Below are 23,430 nucleotides of genomic sequence, written 5' to 3' on the forward strand. Positions count from 1 at the left end.
GGAGCAGAGGGATGTTTCCCAGCTGCATGGTGGTCTGGTTTCTGATACATTATTAGCTTTTTCTTCAGTAGTTTTTCATGTCTATCTTCCAAAAGTACTTTCACATCCAATAATCTCATTTCATCTTTATAACACTAATGTAATATACAGCAGGGAGTGTTTTCTGTTTTGATTGATGAGGGAATTAAAACATGGGGCTGTTTACAGGATTAACTACTAAGTGTTGTGTACAGTGCTAGGCGCTAGGGCTATAAAGATAAAGAATTCAGGGTTCCTTTCGTTTAAAAGCTCATTATGAAATATTTGGAGTAAGAATCCAGCTCACTTGATTTTTAGCCTAGTATCTTTTCAAGTACTAGGACCATGTTGGAGCCCTGGTGGTGAAGTGGTTAAGAGCTCAGGCTGCTAACCAAAAGGTCAGCAGTTCGAATCCACCAGCCACTCCTTGGAAACTGTATAGGGCAGTTCTACTCTGTCTTATAGGGTTTCCCTGAGTAGGAATCTACACAGTGGCACACAACAACAACAGAACCATGTTGTCTCTTATTTTTCAACAAACCAATGCCAATCTTCATGGACCTTATACTTTGAAAATTTTACTTTCATGCTAGAACTTGTTTCTATCCATTCGTTCCTACCCGTCCTTTATTCTATGTGTTCTTCCGATTTTAAAAGTAATACATGTTCTTTGTGGACAATCTGGAAAAATTTGAAAAAACACAGAGGAGAGAATAAAAATTATGTATAATCCCACTGCTCATCTTCAACCATTGTTAACATTTTGATGCATACCATTTTTGTCCTTTTTTCCCCTAGGAATATATATGTATAAAATATGTTTATAAAATTTCAGGTCCCTTCTAATCTTGAAACTGATTTTATAATACTTTCTCTTTTCTCTTATAAAAAAAAATCTTGAGATTGCTTGATAGTTTTCATTATTATAAATTTATTATACATTTATCTTTTGGTATTGTTGTATTAAATTCAGTAAATGATGTAGGTAAGTGGGGACCATGCAGTTAATTTTGCTTTAGTGATAGATGCAGGAGATAAGAAAGTCAGCTAAATAAATGTTCATAGGAATTTAGTGCTGCTGACTTCAGCTGGAAAGGCCTCCCCCCACTTGAACCCTGCCCGCATTTTAGGTGAAGTTTAATTTGAGATAGCACTGACTGAGGCTTGTCAGCTGCATCTGAAAGAGAGTGGTGTGCGGACAATAATCCCGTCCGCGTTTGAGACTTCAGGAATTGAATATTATTATCTTTAAACTGTCTTTTTGAAAATAAAAAAATAATATTATTATTTTATTTATTATCTTTTGTTTTTATTTATTTTTCTAGGGCTTTGTACTTTTTAAAGCACTCTTACAGACTAACTGGATTTTGTTTCCTTTGAGATCAGGGGATACATAGCATATGTCTGAATCTCTTCTTCTTCAGGAATCCACCAGAAAGGCAGCTTCGACTGAGGAGTAGCCTTTCTTTCCATACTAAGCTCAAGAAGTGTTTGTGGAAAATGTGTGTGAATGATAGTGCTTGTGAGCTCATTTGGTAGCTTTGTGAGGACTCTGACTAAAGCGGAAAACCTCAATTGGTCAGCTGGTCTTATGCCAAGTGACTTGTTTTCTGTTGTTTGGATGTAGCCGGCCTGTCTCTCAGCACTGAAGTAGGTCCTGTTTTAACTGTCGTGTTCTGACCATGTTAAAACTTGATTGGAATGAGAAGAACTAATAGCATGCTTCTCCCTTCTCTTAGATTCATGCCCGCAACCAAAATGAAATAATTTTTGGGCTGAATGATGGCTACTATGGTGCTCCATTCGAACATAAGGTAAGAGGATTCTCATAATGCTGTGAGTTTTATTTAGTGCAGGTGTGCCTTGACATACACAGCAGGTATAATCCTGAAAAGCTCTGTGTAATTGGTATCATGTTTTAAGCACCACTGTAAGTTTGTTGTTTAGTGCAGCTTAGGGTGAATGCTTTTTAAAGTGAAAATTTGGTTTGTAAGGCACGTAAGCACCCAAATTCATCTTTTCTAAGTCTAGATTTTATTAGCTTTCCTAAAGGAAAATCTAAACTAGCTATTCTCTTTTATTCTGTGTAATTCTTTGGGGGTGAAGACAGAATGGTAAATTTTGATTAAATGCAGTGCAGTTTAGTTAAATGTTTCAGATATCTTTTGCAACTTTGAATAAATTTCAGAAACCATGAGTCAAGCAAGGTACATTATTATCAGCAGAGTCTCTATATCTAAAGGTGATTAGAGAAAGGAGAGGGAAGAGAATCCATATTTACCAAGTACCTACTATGTATGGTCCGTACCAGGTGATTCATATTCTTTATCACATTTAATACCAGCTGTCAACAAACCAATGAGAGGTGGGTTTTGTCCACTCCATTTTATGGATAAGAAGACAGGTTGAGAAGCTGGAGCTTCACTGGATCATACACCTAGAAAGTAGCTGAGCCGAGATTTCAGGACTGCCTACTTCTAAAATCTGTGTGCTTTCTGTTCTTTTATGGTGTTTTGCCTGAAAAACTCTGAAGCCGATACATTATTTACCTTTAGTGATCATGTTACTTCCTAGTTGTGTCAAATGTTATTGCTTAGAATACCCCATTCATGCAACATCTATTTGTTGACCACCTGCTATATGCCACCCATGTATTCTATGGGCTAAGGATGCAATAAGCAAATGGATACTTTCTTGCTCTCATGTAGCATATGGAAGAGACCAACACTGATTAAGTCATCTAACAGGTATTTTTAAAATTTATTAAATGAACAGTGGTAAATACTATAAAATCACGTAATAAGGACCTTAGCTACTAAGGGGCTCAAGAAAAGCCTTCTTGAGGACTTGACTTATAACGTGACATCCAGAGGAGGAGTAGAAGTGAACTGTGTGAAGAATAGAGAGAGCATTCCGGGTAGAAGAGGGCCACGTGTTGGAAGACCATGAAGTAAGGCAGCATGGTAAGTTTCAGGAACTGGAAGAGGTTATCAGAGTGATGGGGGAGAATGACATTAGATGAGGCTAGAGAGGTAGGCAGAGACCATATGATACAGAACCTTGTTAGGGATTTTATCCTAAGAGCACTAGACTGATGTTGAAGGTTTTTAGCATGCAATGATATAATTAGATTGTGTTGTAATAATTTCACTCTAGCAGCAGTAAGGACTGGTTGGGGAAGAGGCAGGATTATATGTGGGAAGACTAGTGAGGAGGATTGTGCAGTATATCAGTAAGAGATGCCAATATTTTGGGCCAAGGAAGTGGTGGAAGTAGAGAGATGTAGTAAAAAGTTTTAGGAGGTAAAATTATTCGGAATTGGTGATGATTTGAATTTGGGGTATAAGGAAAAAGGAGGCATGAAGGATGACTTCTGGATTTCTGGCTTGGATGACGTAACTGGATGAATAAAGGTGCCAGGCACTGAGAGAACTGAGAAACACTGGGAGAAGACCAGGTTTGGTGGAAGCAAATCATGAGTTTGGTCATGCTGAGTTTGAAATGTCTTCGAGACCTCCATGTGTAGCTCTTAAATAGGCAGTTGAATATATGAGTCTGTAGTTCAGAGGCGAGAGAACTGGGCTAGAGATACAAATATGGGAGGCGATGGCAAATAGTCATTAAATTCATGAGCCTGGATAAGATAAGGGTGTAAAGTGAGAAAAAAAGGGGTCTTAATAACCAAGCTTTGAGGACCTCCAACTTTTAAAGGCCAAATCAAGGAGAATGCATTGGGAAAGGTGACTAAGAAGGAGTGGTGAGAGATAACATAAAGAAAACAAAGTTTTAATCTCTTACAGAGTCTCAGAAGCCAAAGAAAGAGTTTTTCTTTTTAAAGGGGAGGGAGTGGTCAAATAAGATGAGGACTGGATTCCTCCAATATTATGTCAGTAGGTTTAAGTGATTTTGTCAAGTATTATCATTTTAAATTTTCTGTATTTTTGAAGATATTTTACCAGTTGCCATGGAATTGACTCTGACTCATGGCAGCCCAGTGTGTGTCAGAGTAGAATTGTGTTCAAGTAGAATTGTTTTTGGTGCTGATTGTTCAAAAGTAAATCTCCAGGCCTTTCTTCTGAGGCACCTCTCAGTGGACTCACACGTCCAACCTTTCTGTTAGCAGCTAAGCACTTAACTGTTTGTGCCACCTTAGGGACTCCTAAGATGAGGACCGGAAATTGCCTGTTGGATTTGGCAACATGAAAGCTGTACTAACTAACTTACTCAAAACTCAGTTCATGCTCCAACAGGCTTTTTTTCCTTTGTTTTTTAAAGCCTTATCTTCTGAGAACCTACTGTATATCAACACCTGTGTATACCTTTGAAATAAGATATACCACTTTGTAATTAGGCTTGTCTTTCTTCCCTTCTAGTCTGTAAACTTCTTAAGGACAAATTTCCATTGCAATTTTGAATTACCAGTGCCTACCACAGATCTTGGGACGTGATATTTCCTTAGAAAAAATGTTTGTGATTTAATGAGAACTGTGAGGCTGCTGTTTGTAATGTCCGATTTATAGGATTAGCTTGCCATCCTGTCACTGTTGAGGGAATAAGTTCCTCCTGCAACTGGTAATTAGCCACCATCTAGCACAATGTCTACCACATAGTAATAATAATAATATTAAAAGTTAATAGCTGTTGAGCATTACTGTGTATCAAGCACTGTTCTAAGAACTTTATATCTATTATCGTATTTACACCCCCTAAGAACCAAAAAAATAAACTCATAGCCTTTAAGTTGATTCTGACTCATGGCCACCCCATGTGTTTCAGAGTAGAACTGCACTCCATAGGGTTTCTAATGGCTGTAATGTTTGCTGCTGTTGTCATTAGGGGCCATTGAGTCAGTTCCGACTCATAGTGACACTGCAACAGAACAGAACTCTGCCTGGTCCTGCGCCATCCTCACAATTGTTGCTATGTTTGATTCCACTGTTGCAGCCACTATGCCGATCTATCTCATTGAGGGTCTTTTTCTTTTTGTCTGACCGTCCACTTTACCAAGCATGACGTCTTTCTCCAGGGACTGGTCCCTCCTGATAACATGTCCAAAGTGCGTGAGACCGTCTTTGCTTCTCAGGAGCATTCTGACTTTACGTCTTCCAAGAGAAATTCTTTGCTTGGAATAAAAGCTGTAGCAGCAATGTCTTTAAAGTCCAGTAGATGGCAATGTTTTCTCATTTTAATGGAAAAAAATCGGAACGTGGTCCAAAAACCAAACCCAGTGCCGTTGAGTCGATTCTGACTCATAGTGACCCTATAGGACAGAGTAGAACTGCCCTATAGAGTTTCCAAGGAGCGCCTGGCAGATTTGAACTGCCGACCCTTTGGTTAGCAGCCGTAGCACTTAACCACTATGCCACCAGGGTTTCCTGGAACGTGGTAGAAGCCAAGTAACAAGGATCAAATCTTTGGTATAAGACTCTCAGGAGATTGAAATAGCAGTTTAGTGACTAAGTTCACAAAAGGAACTACATAACTTGATCATCTCAAGTACATAGTCAAACTGAGACTGAAGATTTAAGGACAGCACCAAGTTTCTGGATCTATTTTGAGAGCCTGTACAAATGAGAACTCCTTATTTTATATTTTTTATGGTTCGATACTTTTGAAAGTAGAAAACCAGAATTCTAATCTCAGATTTGTTCTGGCACTGTGTTCCTTGAGCAGATCACTTAACCTCCATCAGTTTTAGGTTCTGCATCTCTAAAATAAGAGAATCTTACTTATGTGGTTAGCACTGGAGGGAGTGTTGGAGTTATCTAGCCCAACACCTTTATTTTGTAAATGAAGAAACTGAGGCTGAATGGTCGTGCTGAATTTGAACTGTCTTTGAGACCTCCATGTGTAGCTCTTAAAAAGGCAGCTGGATATATGAGAATGTAGTTCAGAGGCAAGAGAACTGGGCTAGAGGTATAAATATGGGAAGCGATGGCAAATAGTCATTAAATTCATGAGTCTGGATAAGATAAGGGTGTAAAGTGAGAAAAAAAGGGGTCTTAATAACCAAGCTTTGAGGACCTCCAACTTTTAAAGGCCAAATCGAGGAGGATGCATTGGGAAAGGTGACTGAGAAGGAGTGGTGAGAGATAACATAAAGAAAACAAAGTTTAATCTCCTATAGGGTCTCAGAAGCCAAAGAAAGAGTTTTTTTTTTTTTATTTTTTTTAAAGAGGAGGGAGTGGTCAAATAAGTTCTTGAACTTGACATAGCAAGTTAATTCCATGCTATAGGTGGTAACTTAGACATAATAATAGCAATATCGCTACTTATTTATTTACTTTTGTACCTCTTTTATCCTTAAGGATTCGTCTATAAACAATTTCACTCCGTCCTTAACAATGGCCTTGTAAAAAAGGTTGTTGTTGTTGTTAGGTGCTGTCAAGTCGGCTCTGACTCATAGTGACCTTATATATTATAACAAAATGTTGCCCGTTTCTATGCCGTCGTCACAGCCGTTGCTATGTTTGAGTCCATTGTTGCAGCAACTATGTCAGTTCATTTCACTGAAGGTCTCCCTCTTTTTCACTGACCCTATACTTTACCAAACATGTTGTCCTTCCACAGGGATTGGACCCTCCTGATGACGTGTCCAAAGTAAGTGAGACAAAGACTCCCCATCCTCACTTTTAAGGAGCTTTCTAGCGATACTTCCTCTAAGATTTGTTTGTTCTTCTGGCATTTCATGGTATATTGATATTCTTTGCCAACACCACAATTTGAATGTGTCAGTCCTTCTTTGGTCTTTCTGTTTCATTGTCTAGCTTTTGCATGCATATGAAGCCATTGAAAATACCAAGGCCTGGGTCAGGTGCACCCTATTATCAAAGTGACATCTTCGTTTTTTAAGATTTCGAAGATGCCTTTTGCAGCAGATTTGCCCAGTGCAATACATCGTTTGATTTCTTGACTCCTGCTTCTATGGGCGTTGATTATTGGTCCAAATAAAATGAAATCCTTAACAACTCCAGTTTCTTCACTGTTTACCGTTATGTTGTTTATGGACCCAGTTGTGAGGATTTTCGTTTCTTCATGTTCAAGTGTAATTCACACTGAAGGCTGTAGTCTTTTACCTGCATTAGTAAGTGCTTCAAGTCATCTTCACTTTCGGCAAGCAAGGTTGTATCATCTGCATATTAACCAAAAACCAAACCTAGTGCCGTCGAGTCGATTCTGACTTATAGTGACCCTATAGGACAGAGTAGAACTGCCCCACAGAGTTTCCAAGGAGCACCTGGTGGATTTGAACTGTCGACCCTTTGGTTAGCAGCCGTAGCACTTAACCACTACGCCACCAGGGTTTCCATCTGCATATTATAGGTTATTAATGAGCCCTCCTCCAACCCTGATGCCGTATTCTTCTTCATATAGTCCAGCTTCTTGGATTATTTGCTTAGCATAAAATTGCATAAGGTAAAAGTGTACAGCCCTGCTGCACAACTTTAAACCACATCCGAATATCCAGTTTCCCCTTATTCTGTTGGAGTGACGGCCTCTTGGTTCTGCATGAGCACAGTTAAGTGTTCTGGAATTCTCTTTCTTTGTAATGCTAAACATAAACTGTTATGTGTGGATACAATTGAATGCCTTTGTGTAGTTGATAAAACATAGGCAAACATCTTTTTGATATCCTCTGCTTTCGGCCAAGATCCATTTGACATCAGCAATGATATCCCTTGTTCCATGTCTTCTTCTGAATCTGGCTTGAACTTCTGGCAGTTCCCTATCGATGTACGGCTGTAGCCGTTTTTTAATTATCTTCAGCAGAATTTTGCTAGCATGTGATATTAATGATATTCTTTGATAATTTGCACTTTGCATTTGATTGCCTTTCTTTGGAATGGGCACAAATATGGATCTCTTCCAGGTGGTCGGCCAAGTAGCTGTCTTCCAAACTTCTTGACGTAGATGAGTAAGTACTTCCAGCGTTGCATCCATTTGTTAAAGTAGCCCTGTTGGTATTCTATCAATTCCTGGAACCTTGTTTTTCACTGATGTCTTTAGCTTAGCTTGTACCAGTACCAGTGATTCTTAATCATATGTTACTTCCTGAGATGGTTGAACATTGACCATTTTTTTTTTAATACAGTGACTCTGTGTATTCCTTCTATCTTCTTTTGATACTTTCTGTGTCACTGAATTTTTTTCCCATGGAATCCATCAGTATTGCAACTCGAGGCTTGAATTTTCTCTTCAGTTCTTTCAGCTCGATAAAGGCCAATTGTGTTTTTCTCTTTTATTTCATTATGATACTTTACCTTATCTTCTTGAGCTGTCCTTTGAAATCATCTCTTCTGCTATTTTACTTCATCATTTCTTCTGTTCAGCTGCTCTGCACTCAATGACAAGTTTCAGAGGTAGGATGAAAAAGATAGGGCAACTATTATTACCATTGTTTGCTTTATAGGGAAATTGAGTCACAAAGAGGTTAAAGTGACTTCCTTTAACTTCGTAACTTAGTCATTTCTCTACAATGAATTGTTCCTGAAGCCCTTTGAGCATACTTCTGTTAGCAGTTGTGTCAATGTGTTATAATTTTTGGAATGGTATATCTGTATTCCTTCCTAGAGGACAAAAACTGTATCTTTGTATCTTTAATACCAGGGTCAGTACCAGGCATCTACTATGTATAAAGTAAGTACTTGTGGAATAAATGAATGGCAAAGGTATCAGGGTGAGTTAGTTTGTGGTAGAACCAAGATCAGAACACAGACCTCTCTCTTTCTAGTTAAGTACTTCCTTCATTATACCATGTCACCTGTGAAAAGGTGATGGCTAGATGATTTTCATCATTTAATTTCTTTTGGTGATTTCTTCCATCATTTACTTTCTTTAATCGTGACTAAATGCTGTTAGGGATACCTTCTTTAACTTATAGCAACTGAGGTCATCAAGTATTAGTGTTTTCATTTTTAGGGTGAAGATGCAGAAACTCAAAAAAGTTAAGAGATTTCCATTTAGTTAACTTTGTAGAACTGAGAAACTAAAAAGTTGGCTATTTCCTCTTGCTAGTCATATTAATGGATACTAACGTGTTTCCTAGGCACGTCCCACATAGTACACAGGCAGAACATTTCGGAAGAAAGATGGATTAACTGTCCTAAGTAGCCTATGTTTTAACAACAGAGAGAGGTATATGGTGTAACTTATGTCCTTGTCTCTTAGTACATCATTGAGGAAATGTTGACAAATCATAAAAATAGCATATATGTATTCTGTGCAGCCCTGCCCCCCACACCCTTCATTACAAAGTAGAAGAAACAAAGACTAGACAAATCCTCAGGGGCTGTTCATAATAGCTGCCTGCTTTGTTAGAAAACATCTAGGTATCTGAGCTCAGCTTAAATCCTGGGTAAAAGTTTGTGTCTGAACTGTTGGAGCTGGTGTGATATGCTAGTAAACATACACTATAGGTGGGTGCAAAGCTTTTGAAAACTACCATTGCTAGTTTTCAGTTACTGAGTGCCTAAGATGAATCAGACACTGTACCAGATACTTTACTTTTTTTTTTTTTTTTAATTTAATCTGTGAAACAACCTCATGAGGTAGCTATTATCCTCGTTTATAGGTGATGGACTCTAGAAGAAAGCATTGAACTACTGACCCTAGATCACACAGCCAAGCAGTGATAGAGCCGTGATTCAAACCCATGTCTGACTTACTCAAAAGCTTGTTCTCTTAACCACTGTGCTACATGGCGTCTCTACATTTCTTCCTATTTCATATAGCGTGTTAAAGTACAGGCATCTGTACTTTGCGTTTATCTTTACATTTGATCAGAGATATCCAGTAGGTATGCATTGTGAGGATCGTACAGTGGAATATACATGAAGGTGCTTTGAAAGGTATAAAGTGCTTTATTCTACAGACCGTGGGTATTTATTATTACAGAGGCCGTCAACCCACCAAAGCCCGCTCAAGTTCCACACATTAGTCACTCTATGTTTGGCTTCACTCTGGGTCTTTTTTTTTTTTTTTCCTTTTCTTTTCTCTTGATCAACTTAACTTCTGACAGATGTTTGGAAAATCATCTTATCCTATAATTCGTATTTATAAATCCTGCTGTTGCAGTGTGGTCCCATTCTCTCTCTTCGCTGAAGCCAGAGAATAATCTGGGAAAATGCCACATTTCCTGTTATGAATTTGGAGGATCTTGTCTTCTTAGCACAATTTTTGAGCTTTTCAAAATTTTAATACTGGAAAATTGAAAGCCAAGCGTGGTTATTCATATAGATGTTTTAGATTCTTGAAAAGAAACAGAGCTCTAGACTTGTCTTCACCAAGGGATTCAGAGAGTTTAAAATTTTGTTTTGTTTATAATTTTGAAAACTACTTTTTACTGTTCTCTTTTAGATTTGTAACAAGGGCATTCTTGACCCCTCCCTCCCCCCAGATAAGTCAATTTCATTTTAAACTGTTCTACAATGCTGGAAATCCTTTTTATTTATTTTTTTAATCTCTTCACTAATGCTAGTTAACGTGCCATCATTGTTGCCTTCTCTTCCTTCTCTCACATCACTCTCACTCATGTCATATCTTTTCCACCTATTACGGCGTAAATTCCTTTAGGGCTGAGATGGTGTCTCATTCACTTTTATAGTCCCAGGATTTAGCATAGCTTTGTAAATATTTTTCCATGAGTGAATGGTTGAAGCCTATTAGGATCGCATTGTCCTGTCTCGCTGTATTCTAAAATATGCTTTTAACTTAAGCAATAACTACTCCAACAGGGTCAATTTGAGTCTTCATCGTCAGGAGTAGAATTGAAGACATACTAGTCCACTTTATACTTGTAGTGTGTGACTCTCACTCTTTTCTGAGCATAGTTTAAAACACTGAAGCATGATCAAGAATCTCTTCACTCCTGTTGGCTTGGTCTGTACGCAATTGCTTAATAACACTATTCCAGTTTCTCACTGCTTCTCACTGTTTTGAGGGAGAGGAAAAACATCCTCTGTTGTCTGAAACCTGGGGCCAAATCTGGGGTAATACACGCATTCAGCTCAGGTTCAGGGTCTAAGGGGAGGTCTCACCTTCCCTCCTTAACAGCTCAGCATCTGGCCTTCATCAGAGCTCAGAGGCGGAGGGTGTCTAAGGCTTGAAGATGCTTAACAGAGATACTTGATTTTTTTCAATTTAAACTTGGCCGATACTTAAAAGTGTATTAATGTCCAAATGAACATATACACATAGAAAGACAGGCTATTGATGCATCAAGTAGCTATTTCGGGAGTAGTTGTACAAATAAATCTTGTAATTTTAAAAAGTAATTTTCATTGCATCTGAAAATGTGCTCAAGTAGCAGAATGAGTCATTTGGTCTGTCACTGCCCAGCATGATTTCTTATTCTACTTGAGTAAGTAGAAGAGGGACTATTTGTGAAGCTCGCTTACAGTTTTAAAAATAACATATAGAACAGTGCTGGGTTTGCTGGGGAAAGCGCTCAGTGGAGCCTTTTAAGCTATTGTCCTCAGGCTTCTACTTCTCATCAATACATTGTATCTGGCTGATTCAGATCCCTCCAAATTTACCTCTCTGGTGTAGATTTCCATACATCTAGACTTGGGTCAGATTGCTGGGATGTTTCAGAGACACACACACTCTACATGTCCCAAACTGAGTTCCCCCTCTCAAAAAGTCTGCTCCTATTGTTTTCCTTAGTTCTGTCCGCTTACTCAAGTCAGAACAGGGAAGTCACTTTGGAGCCTTCCCCTTTTTTTTTTTTTTTTGAATTGCTACTGAAAATAGCTACTAAGTATCTACTTCTTTCTTGGTTCTTGACATTGTAGCCAGATTTATCTTTTTAAAGTGCTGATGAATTCCTTCCTTATTCAAGTCATTTCAGTAGCTTTCCTTTGCCTTCAGAGTAATTAACGGCTTACAAGGTGTTGCTCTGATTTGCTTCCTTATTTCTAAATATCCACTTTAACGCTTTCCTATAAAGCTGTGTTAATTTTTTTTTTTTTTTTTGCTCTCAGTTTTAGCTTAGATCTCATTTCCGTAGGAAAATTTTCTGTGACATACCCCTTAGGTCCTGTTTGGAAACCATCTTTTATGCACCTATGGCACCTTGCTTTTCATTTCCTTTGTCACTGACCCATACCTTGCTATATTCTGATTCTTTGCTCATTTCTCTGTTCTACGAGACTAAGCTGTGTGAGGGCAGGGACAGTGTCTGTCTTCCTCACTGATTTATCTCTAGTGCCTAGCACTGTGCCTGGCATGTGGTCATAATTCAATAAGTATTTGTTGAATGAATGAATGAAACAAATGTCTGTAGCAGGGGATCATTAAATGTTCTGTTGGGATACACTATTTGGTTGTATCCCAGCTAAGTAGCTGCTTGTAATTCTAATTCAAGCTACTTAAAATTCTAATTCTCTATGTCTTAGTGGTTTCTGACCATTTCTGCTTAAACACGTGTCATTTTCACATTATTATGCATTAAATGAAACTGTTCTTGGTCTTCTCCCCCACTCCCCCCAGCTTACTTTCCCTCCCAGTTTTCCTTGCCTTTATTAACCATTTTTCATTTATCCAAGCCTCAATCCTGGAGTCAGTTTTGACTGATGTCTTTCCTTTATCCGCTCTACCCAGTTAGTCACTTGACTCTTTTGAGTCTGTCTTTGAAATAACTCTGGTATCCATGGCTACTTTTCCATCCTTATTGCCATAATCCAAGCTCAGACTGGCATCCGCATAGGGCTAGATTACTGCAGGAATTTCCCAGTAGGCCTAGGGACTCTAATCTATGTGTCCACTGACACTACCTGATGAATCTTCCTGGAGCATACTTTCATTTTATTCCTTTGCTTAAAGAGTGTGTAAGGAAACTTATCTTTGTCTGCTGGGTGTGTCCAAACTCCTGACCTGATTTCCTTCTCTCCATCAGCCCAAATTCAGTCAGTTGTGTAGTACTTTTGGTTCTATTTCTGCTTTTATCTTTACTTCTTCTGTGTCACTCTTTCCATTACCATTGCTATTTATACACTTTGAGCCTTCATTAGCTCTGGTGTGTGTGGATTTTTATAGTAGCCTCCTAGCTGGTATCCTGATGTCCTGCTTCCTCCAGTTCATCATATGCGCCATTGCCAGAGGAACCTTTCTAAAAAGCAGCTCTGATCATGACCCTACACTGTGAGAAACGTTTCAGAAGTCATCAGTGCCCGTAAGTTGTCTTCCCTTCTTTGTACGGCGTTCGAGATATTCTGTGCTCTAGCCCTCCCAGCCTACTTATTCGGCTGTATCTCCTACTGCTTGTCTTTCTAGGGTTCCCAAGAATTTCCACAGCAGTGAAGCTGAGCGTTTTGAACCACTGTTTCATTTTCTCTGAATGGACCTCGTGCTTTCTTACTGTCATGCTGCATGGGACTATCCATTACTGCCATTTAGCTTTTTACTACTGCTAATCCAGTCCCAAATACTGCTTTTGATGTTCTGCTTCCACCAGATGAAATCTTTACCACATTAGAGCTCCTGTATTTTTTTTTTTTTTTAATCCTCTCTAATGGCACTTTTACATTGTTTATTTATCTTGGAACCTTAACTGGGTTGTGTACTTTTTGAGGCTGGGAGTAATTGCCGAACACCCTGTATGTATTAGGTGTTCAGTAAATCCTGAAATGAATAAGTATATGTACTTGTCTGTCAGTTTGTTGTACTGTGGTGGCTTGCTTGCTACTATGATGCTGGGAGCTATGCCGCCAGTATTTTGAATATCAGAAGGGCCGCCCAGGGTGGACAGGTTTCAGTGGAGCTTCCAGACTAAAACGAACTAGGAAGAAAGACCTGGTGATCCGCTTCTGACAGGCAATGGAAACCTTATGGGTCACAATAAAACATTATCCAACTTGCTTGTTTTTGACATGTCATCAGGAGGGATCAATCATTAGAGGAGGACATCATGTATGGTGAAGCAGAGGGCCAGTGAGGGTGTGGGAGACCCTTGATGAGATGGATTGGCACAGTGTCTGCAACAACGGACTCGGACTTGTGACTGTGAGGATGATGCAGGACCAGGCAGTGTTTCGTTCTGTTGTACATAAAGTCACCACGAGTCAGAATTGACTCAGTGGCAGCTAACAACGACAGTGCTGTTTGGTTCATCATCAGTTATCCTATCAGCTGGATTATTTCAGTACAGCTTTTATTGTTTTAATAAAGTTAAGGGCAATCTTGTGACTGCTGCTAACAGTTAAAAACTCTCAAAATGTACAGTGACATGTCTTAAAAGGTGACTCAGCCGATGATCTCCTACAAGAGTGAGCAGACTACAGTCCAGCATGTGCTTTTGTACAGCCTGCAAGCTAATCATGGCTTTTACTTTTCAAAAGAAAAACAAAAAAGAATATGTGACAGAGATCACATGTGGCCTGCAAAGCCTGAAATATTTACTGTTCGGCCCTTTTCAGGAAATGTTTGCCGGCCACTGATCTAGAACTACACCTGATCACCTGCCTGGACTCACTCCTGCTCGTTGGACATGTGAAATTCTCTGTTTTCTTGAACCGTTTAATAGGCACTCACCCAGACCAGTGACTGACTTGTTTCCTTCCTTGAGAAAGAATTGTTAGGCCAGGCTTCAGAAGAATTTTGAGTGACGTATAAATCTCCTCTGGGCTCTTTGGCACTTGGCAGTATCTCACACAGATAACCAGATACAAATGAGCCGTTTCTTTCCATTATGATCCTTCATCAGAGGCCTGTCGGGATCGCACATCTGGTGAAGTTAGATGTCGTTCAGAACAAGGCTTTTAGCATATTTCAAGAATGTTAATTGCTAAGTGGCAGCTGAAGCAGAAGGGTTTAATAATGTCCTTAAGTTGCCTTAAATGTACATGGACCCAGAATTTTAGAACTGGAAAAGGTCTTAGAGATCATCAAGTATAGCACGGTTGTTAAGAACCTGGGCTGTGGAGCCAGACTGCGTGGCTCTTCTACTTAATCCTCTCTGTGTCTCAGTTTCCTCACCTTAAAAAGTGGGGATAATAATAGCACCTATTTCACAGGATTGTGTGAGTATTAAATATATTAAGACATGTAAAACGTAACTGGCATACTGTAAATGCTCATCAGTGTTACTTTGGTTTGTATTTCTGTCATTTTTCTGTTATCGTTTTTATTAATAGTATTCCCATTTTATGGTTAAAGAAGCTGATACCTAAAAAAGGAATTAAATATTTTCCCCACTGCCGTAACAGGCCGAGTGGATTAAAACCAAGGATCCTGGGTTTCAGTTCAATGCTCTATTTCCCTGCTGTAATGTGTTGCTTTTACTTGTATGTTAGTGGGTGTGGATGATTTTTTAATAGTCAGAAAAAATGTTTGGCAGCGTTTTTGCGTAAAATAAGAAAAGCTAAGTGGAACGTCATTAATCATGTTCTCCTGAGAATCTTAAATCTACTTCTGCTGTCTTTTATTATTTGGATTTTATAGCTAATTTATAGAACCATCTCCAGAGCCTGTCCTCTCTTCTCCATCTTCCCTGATATGTAGATTATTTTCATAGCCATGTATATATATTTTTAATTTATGTGAAATTCATGTAAGATAAAATTAACCACTTTAAAATGTATAATTCAGTGGTAGTTAGTACATTCACAGTGTATGCAAACACCATCTCTATCTGGTGCTAAAATGTATTCATCACGCCGGAATGACACCTCATGCTCATTAAGCAGTCACTGCCCATTCCTTGGAGCCCTGGTGGTGCAGTGGTTAAGAGCTTGGCTGCTAACCCAAAGGTCAGCTGTTCGAATCCACCAGCTGCTTCTTGGAAACTCTATGGGGCAATTCTTCTCTGCCCCATAGGGTCACTATGAGTTGGAGTCTAGTGGATCCATGGCAGCGAGTTTTTTTTTTTTTTTTTTTTTAACCCATTCCTTCCTTCCCCAAGTCCTTGGCAACCACCAGTCTTCTTTCTGTGTCTGCGGAATTTACCTATTCTGGATACTTCATGTAAGTGGAATCATACAATATGTGACCTTTTGTGTCTGGCTTCTTTTACTTAGTGTAATGTTTTCAAGGTTCAGCCATGTTGTAGCATCTATCAGTACTTCATTCCTTTTTATGGCTGGATAATATTCCATTGTACGGATATACCACATTGTGTTTTTTGTTTCCACTCACAGCAAAGTACTTTTAAATTTCACTTGTGATTTCCTTAGCCATGACTTGTTTAAATGTGCGTGTTTACTTTCAACATATTTGTGAGTTTTCCAAATTTCTTTCTGTCCTTAATTTCTAGTTTCATTACGTTGCGGCCAGAGAAGATATTTTATGTGGTTCTCATCTTTTAAAATTTATTTCAGACTTGCTTTATTGCCTAACACATGGTCTATCCTGGAGGATGTTCCATGTGCACTTGAGAAGAATGCGTGTTTTGCTGTTCTTGGCAGGAGTGTTCTGTATATGTCTCTTAGGTTTAGTTGGCTTATGGTGTTGCTCAGGTTTTCTATTTCATTGTTTATATTTTGCCTACTTGTTTGTTGACGTCTCTAGCAATTTGTTGTTGAGCTGTCTATTTCTCCTTTCTGTTGTATCAATTTTTCTTTATATATTCTGGGACTTTGCTATTCGGTGCAATGTATATTTATAATTGTTATATCTTTTTGATGGATTGACTTTTTTATCATTATATAATGTCCTTTGTCTCTTAACTTTTGACTTAAAGTTTGTTTTGTCTGATATTAGTATAGCTTCCAGCTCTCTTTTGGTTATTGTTTGCATGTAGTATCTTTTTGTGTCCTTTCACTTTCAACCTATTTGTGTCTTTGGCTCTAATGTCTCTTGTAGACAGCGTATAATAGGGACACAGTTTTTTATCCATTTTTTGTAAACAATTTTTTAATGGGAGGGTTTATTCCCTTTACATTTGAGGTAATTATTGATAATGAAGGATATAGATCTGTCGTTTTGTTCTTTGTTTTATGTATGTGCAATGTTGCATTTGTTTCTCATTTTCTCCGTAACTGTCTTCTATTGTTTTAGTTTCTAGTGTACCGTTTTTACTCCCTTCTCATTACCTTTACTATATATTTGTTAATTATTTTCTTAGTGGTTGTTATGGGACTTGCAATTAACATCTTAATTTATCCTTTTTATGGATGAATTATTGTTTTAGGGAGGATGTTTTAGGGATGCTGTGTTTTTTCACTAATGGGATGGATGCTGAATCATTTGTTGGTAGTTTTTTATTATTTGAAAAAATGGAGTGCTGGTTGCAAGCTGGACATACCAGTCCCATGTTCCATGAAGCACATCACACATGTGGGACAGATCAGTCCCATGGTGCATCCCACTTCTGGTTACATTTTAGTCATAAAATATCTTACTCAACTTTCCAAAAATACACATAAAATACTAAATAAACATTGCAGTAGCAAGTGCATGTAATTGTTACCAGTTTGATTTAGAGTGGGCCACATTGGTACCAAGTTCCATGAAACATACTGCACACTCAGGACACATCAGTCCCATGGCCCAGGAAGTGCTTCCCAAACTGTTTTGACTCCAAAAATAACTCATGTACTTGAATGTTTCTGAATGCTGGTGACTGTATCTTCCCAGTAACATAAAGGAAATAGTAAACATACTTGCAAGCCTTATCTCGCTGAACAGAAGCCAAAAGACACAAAAGGTTCACACAATCACTCCTCTGGGGAGCATCCCCTCGTACGAATGGCTCTCAACACTCAAATGTGGCGCAGAACAACTTCCTTATTTTTAGGCAGTTGCATCAATGTCCACCATGATGCCGGAACGTACAGAAGTGGCTTAAATGCCTGCCAGTAAATCTTCAGGGGTGGAAAATGTGTATATATTCCATGGTCCATGAAAGGGTATAGCACGTTAGTTAGAATTAATACCAGCTTAGTTTGAAAAATATACAAATGCTTTGCTTCTATAAAGCTTCATCCTTTCTCCTTTATATTGTTAATGTCACAGATTGCATCTTTATACATTGTGCACCCCTCAACATAGGTTTATAATTATTGTTTCATATCCTTGTCTAATTGATTGATCTATATTGTTAAACCAACCTTGCATTTAGGTAAATTCAGTAAACAATGATGTGTTATTCTTATAATGTATTTTCTTGATTCAGTTAGCTAACATTTTGTTAAGAAATTTTGTGTTTATATTCATGAGGGATGTTAGTCTATACTTTTCTTCCTTTTTTTGGTGATGTCTTTGTCAGGTTTTGGTATTGAAATAATACTGATCTAATAAGATGAGTGGGGAGTTGTTGTCCCTCCTGTGTTTTATGAAGGAGTTTGTGTAAAATTGGTGTTATTTCTTCCTTAAGTGTTTGATAGAATTCATCAGTGAAACCGTCTGGATCTGGACTTTATTTATTTATTTATCTTTGTGGGAGATTTTCAGTTAGTTATTCATTAAAAAATTAGATATAGGGCTGTTCAGGTATTTTTGTTTCACCTGGTTCCAGTTTTGGCAAGGTGTATTTAAAAAATTTCTTTTTCTCATTCATCTGAGTTGTCATTTGTTAGCAAATGTTAGCAAAAAGTTGTTCGTAATATCCTCTTAATACCCTTTTAATGTCTTTACATATAACTTTTAAAAAATGCTTATAGAGTGCTTACTGTATACCTTTCACTCTACAAATATTGACTCCCTTAATTCCCACAACAACTTTTGAGGTAGATACTATTTTCATCCCTTATTATAAGTGAAGAAACCAAGGTTAAACTAAGAAAGCTTGGGTGCCTTGCTCACGATTACATAGCTGTTGTACTGAGAGGTTGAGTTTGAACCCAGCTGGTCTGGGTCGAGAATCTTTGTTCTTAACCACTATTTATTTTCCTTTCTCAAATGACACAGATACCCTTCCGTTCTTTTAATGCAGTTGTGCTTTGTTCTCTCTAGAAGCCATCCATTGTTGATCTCATCACTTTTGTACCACTGTGGAATACTTGTTTCTGGTATTCCTAATTAGAACTTGGAATGCCTTTTTTTTTTTTTTTCCATAAATTCATTACATATAATGGCTATGCATAGTTGAAATATTAGTGTTAATACTCTTTTCAGCCACATACATAATACGTTAAAAGACTTCTGGGGCTTCTCTGGGAATTTGCCACAATTTATAATGTGAAACGTTGTTTCTGTGGGAAAATGGTAGAAGAAATTTATTTTAAATGAAGCTCAAGGTTAGACTTCAGTTATATGGGAATCGTACTAAACTTTTATTGAAACTCTAACCATTTGAATTTACTGAACTGTTTATAAACCATAATAAAAAAAGACAAAAAATTATGATTAATTTGTGCATAGATAGATTTCCTTTTGTTTAGCTTTGGTTAATTTGTTGATTAATGTCTTTCAGGGTTATTCACATGTTCAGAAGAATATTCTTCAGGTGGATCACAACTGTGTTCGCAATTCTTATGATGTCTTCTCTTTGCTACGGTAAGCATACTCTCTGAGTTTTTCTAAAAAATCTTCCTCATCTGAGTTTGTGACATTTTAGTGTGAGGAAATGTATGGGAGCTTTAGAAGCTGTTATGCAGGCTTAGCATTTTTTAGTGAGAGCTTCATAAATTTTGTAGCTACAGTGGTTTAAGTTATCTCTTCCACAAAGCTTTTGGAAAGCCATTTCCTTTCTCTGGACAGTGGGAGAGAGTGGTTGGAAGCCAGTGACCTTAAAATAGACGTGAGCTGTTCTCAAGTCTTCTGCAATACAAAGAGCAGCAACCAGTGGTGCAAAATTTAGGCTTCCCAAAGCCTGAACAACTACAGCCTCACTAAAAAAGCCCTCCAACAGCCCCCAACATGGCTTATAGCTTTGACCTGCTGTTCATCTTAAAAGAATCATGTTTGGCAAGCCAAAGGAGCCTTGTATGAACCTCATGCTCAGCGGCTTAAAAGCCTCTGCTCTATATTTTCATAATGTCTGGACTTAATTTGGAAAGATTTTAAAAATTAGTTTTAATTTTAAATATGGTACATCATCAAGGACATTTTCCCAGGAGGCAAGCTCCCAAAATAAATGCAATTCAGAATAAAGTTAACAGTGACGCTCATCCTGTGGCAGACAGATTATTCATTGAAATTTGATTTTGGAAGAATTTTTCTAATGTTTACGTAACACATCATAAATTTTAGAGCATTAGGCAGCATCTATACATCTACTAGAAGAAGAGCCTAGAAGGATGATGGGAGAAGTGGTTACTTTATTATATAATGGCCTTTTCCTTTGGGAAACTTGTATCTCATTACACATGATGGCAGAGGGTTTGGTTACATGGACTGTGTAAATTGCTTTTAAGAGACAATGATTTTGACTAAAGTAACCGCATACATTTGCTGACTTTTGATTCTTATCTGAGAGGTGCTTTCACCCTGACCACTCTGAATATGTAACAGAATGGACAGGATTTTGTAATTAGACAGTGGAGATAGAGAGTGGGAGGTGTCATTTGTAGCTCATATTTTTGAGCCTACCCAAAGTATATAACTTACATTTCTGATCCTGTTCACTTTGGGGCACATTGGTTTTTTTGATACATTATTTTATTTATTTTTATTGTGCTTTAAGTGAAAGTTTACAAATCAAGTCAGTCTCTCATACAAAAATTTATATATACCTTGTTATGTACTCCTAGTTGCTCTCCCCCTAGCGAGACAGCACACTCCTTCTCTCCACCCTGTATTCCCATGTCCATTCAGCCAGCTCCTGTCCCCCTCTGCCTTCTCATCTCCCCACTGGATAGGAGCTGCCCACAGTCTTATGTGTCTACTTGAGCCAAGGAGCTCACTCCTCACCAGTATCATTTTGTGTCTTACAGTCCAGTCCAATCCCTGTCTGAAGAGTTGGCTTTGGGAATAGTTCCAGTTTTGGGCTAACAGCAGGTCTGGGGACCGTGACCTCCTGGGTCCTTCCAGTCTCAGTCAGACCATTAAGTCTGGTCTTTTTACAAGAATTAGAGGTCAGCATCCCACTGTTCTCCTGCTCCATCAGAGATTCTCTGTTATGCTCCCTGTTGGGGCAGTCATCGGTTGTAGCCGGGCACCATCTGGTGCTGGTCTCAGGCTGATGCAGTCTCTGATTTATGTGGCCCTTTCTGACTCTTGGGCTCATAATTACCTTGTGTCTTTGGTCCCCTGAAACCATGTCCCCAGACCCCAGCCCCTGCTACTCTGGCCTTCGAATCATTCGGTTTATTCAGGAAACTTCTTTGCTTTGGTTTAGTCCAGTTGTGCTGACCTCTCCTGTATTGTGTATTGTCTTTCCCTTCACCTAAAATAGTTCTTGTCTACTATCTAATTAGTGAATACCCCTCTCCCTCCCTTCCTCTCCACCCTTGTAGCCATCAAAGAATATTTTCTTCTGGGGACACATTGGATTTTAAGTGTTTGAAAGGGTAATGTCCAGAAATAGTTTGAAATGTGAGCAAGCCACTAACATTTCTTGACCTCTCTTTCCCTCAGTGAAACAAAGGTATAAATATAATTATTTTAAAGGTTTTTTTCAGGTCTGAGATTGTTTGACTTTATTAGAGAAATGGGTAGAATTAAAAGAAAAAAGAATGCTAAGTCAGGGAGAAGAGGAGGATTTCGGATAGAATAGCATCATAGAACCTAAAAGAGGAGAGAGATTCTAGGGGTATCAAAAGCTCTGTGATGTTACAGGAAAGCAGGAGCTGAGGAAAGACTGTTAAATCTTGGAAGAAACATGGTGTCATAGAGAATGCTTTAATTAACCTGGCCCTGACTTTTTTTTTTTTTTTTGACTTTAGTTATCCCTGATTATGCCCATTCATTTCACCTCTCTGATTCTTCTTAAAGGTAGAAGTGGTGATGTTACAAATTTGTACAATTGTGACGTTGGTTGCAATCCCTGCAGTGTGTCAGCACTCTCCCCATTTCCACCCTTTTTTCCTGTTTCTCTTCACCAGGCTTCCCTGCCTTCTCATCTTTGCTTTTGGGCAAATATTGCCCTTTTGTTCCCATTTAGCTGATTGTTCTAAGGAGCACATTCCTCACATGTGCTATTGTCTGTTTTATAGGCCAGTCATTATTTGGCTGAAAGGTGGGCTCCGGGATTGGCTTCAGTTCCAAGTTAGAAGGGTGTCTTAGGGCAGTAGTCTCAGGGGTTCCTCCAGTCTCCATCAGGCCAGTAAGTCTGGTCTTTTTGTGAATTTCAATTTTGTTCTACATTTTTTATACTTTCTAACCTGGACCTTCTATTCTGTTCCTGGTCAGAGCAGTCAGTAGTGGTAGCTGGGCATCATCTAGTTGTTCTGGTCTTAGGCTAGAGGAGGCCGGGTTAGTGTGAACCATTAGTCCTTTGGACTGATTGCTTCCTTGAATCATTGGTTTTCTTTGCTCTCCTTTGCTTCAGGCACGAAGATACTAATAGTTTTATGTTAGATGGCTGCTGGCAAGCTTTTTAAGACCCCAAATGCTACTCACCAAACTTGGATGTAGAACAGTATCTTTATGAACTATATTATGCCAGTTGACCTAGATGTCCCCCAAGACTGTGGTGCTTAGCCTTTAAGTCCCATAGCTTGGTTGCACGAGGTGTTCGGTTATGTCTAAGAAATTTCCATAACTGTGCCCCTTATGTGCTCTACTATATATATGAATATGTGTGCAGTACCTACAAATATATATGTAGAAATATCCACACCCATACCTGTGTATGCACGTGAGTGTACTCCTACACGCCCTCCCACACCTATTTAACGTACATATCTATCTGTGTATTCACTCACAAGTTGTTTGTTATTACTGTTGTTGCAGGATTGTATATGTTACAGTATTTAAATAAAAAAAACCAAACCCATCGCTGTCAAGTTGATCTCGACTCATAGTGACCCTATAGGACAGGGTAAAACTGTCCCATAGAGTTTCCAAGGAGCGCCTGGTAGATTTGAACTGCAGACCTTTTGCTTGGCAGCCATAGTACTTAACCACAATGCCACCAGGGTTTCCTGGTGGTATTTACTATAGTTGCCCTTTATTCTTGTGTACCTCTCAATGTCTCCGTTTGCCTTGATCATGTTGTACTGACTTCCCCCATATTGTATGTTACTTTTTCCCTTCACCAGAATTCACGCATGTCTCTTTAGTTACTGATTCTCCCTTCCTACCCCTCCCATCCCTGGTAACCATCAAAGAATGTTTCTTTCTGTGTGTAAACCTATTCTTGACTTTTTATAATAGTGTGGTCTCGTAGGATATTTGTCCTTTTGTGACTGACTGACTTATTTCACTCAGCATAACGTCCTCCAGATTCATCCCTGTTGTGAGATGTTTCAGGGATTCATCGTTATTCTTTATGGTAGCGTAGTATTAACGCTGTGTGTATGTACAACATTGATCCATTTTTCCATTGATGAACACTTCTCTGGTTTCCATCTTTTTGCTGCTGTGAATAATGCT

The 23,430-nt window shown here is 38.6% G+C and overlaps 1 protein-coding gene across 7 annotated transcripts in view; it reads left to right on the forward strand.

Annotated features, from left to right (window-relative positions):
- UVRAG (UV radiation resistance associated) overlaps positions 1 to 23,430 on the forward strand; it is a 295,043-nt gene that overhangs the window by 41,928 nt on the left and 229,685 nt on the right. For 6 of the 7 annotated variants that reach the window (XM_023538911.2, XM_064288716.1, XM_064288719.1 and 3 more), the window contains exons 5-7: positions 1,758 to 1,832; positions 6,589 to 6,618; positions 19,367 to 19,449. In XM_023538911.2, coding sequence (XP_023394679.2) covers positions 1,758 to 1,832; positions 6,589 to 6,618; positions 19,367 to 19,449 — 188 coding nt within the window. The remainder of the gene's footprint in view (positions 1 to 1,757; positions 1,833 to 6,588; positions 6,619 to 19,366; positions 19,450 to 23,430) is intronic. The other variant, XM_023538913.2, reaches the window with a different exon arrangement.

This window comes from Loxodonta africana, chromosome 7 (assembly GCF_030014295.1).
Source record: "Loxodonta africana isolate mLoxAfr1 chromosome 7, mLoxAfr1.hap2, whole genome shotgun sequence".
NCBI lineage: Eukaryota > Metazoa > Chordata > Mammalia > Proboscidea > Elephantidae > Loxodonta > Loxodonta africana.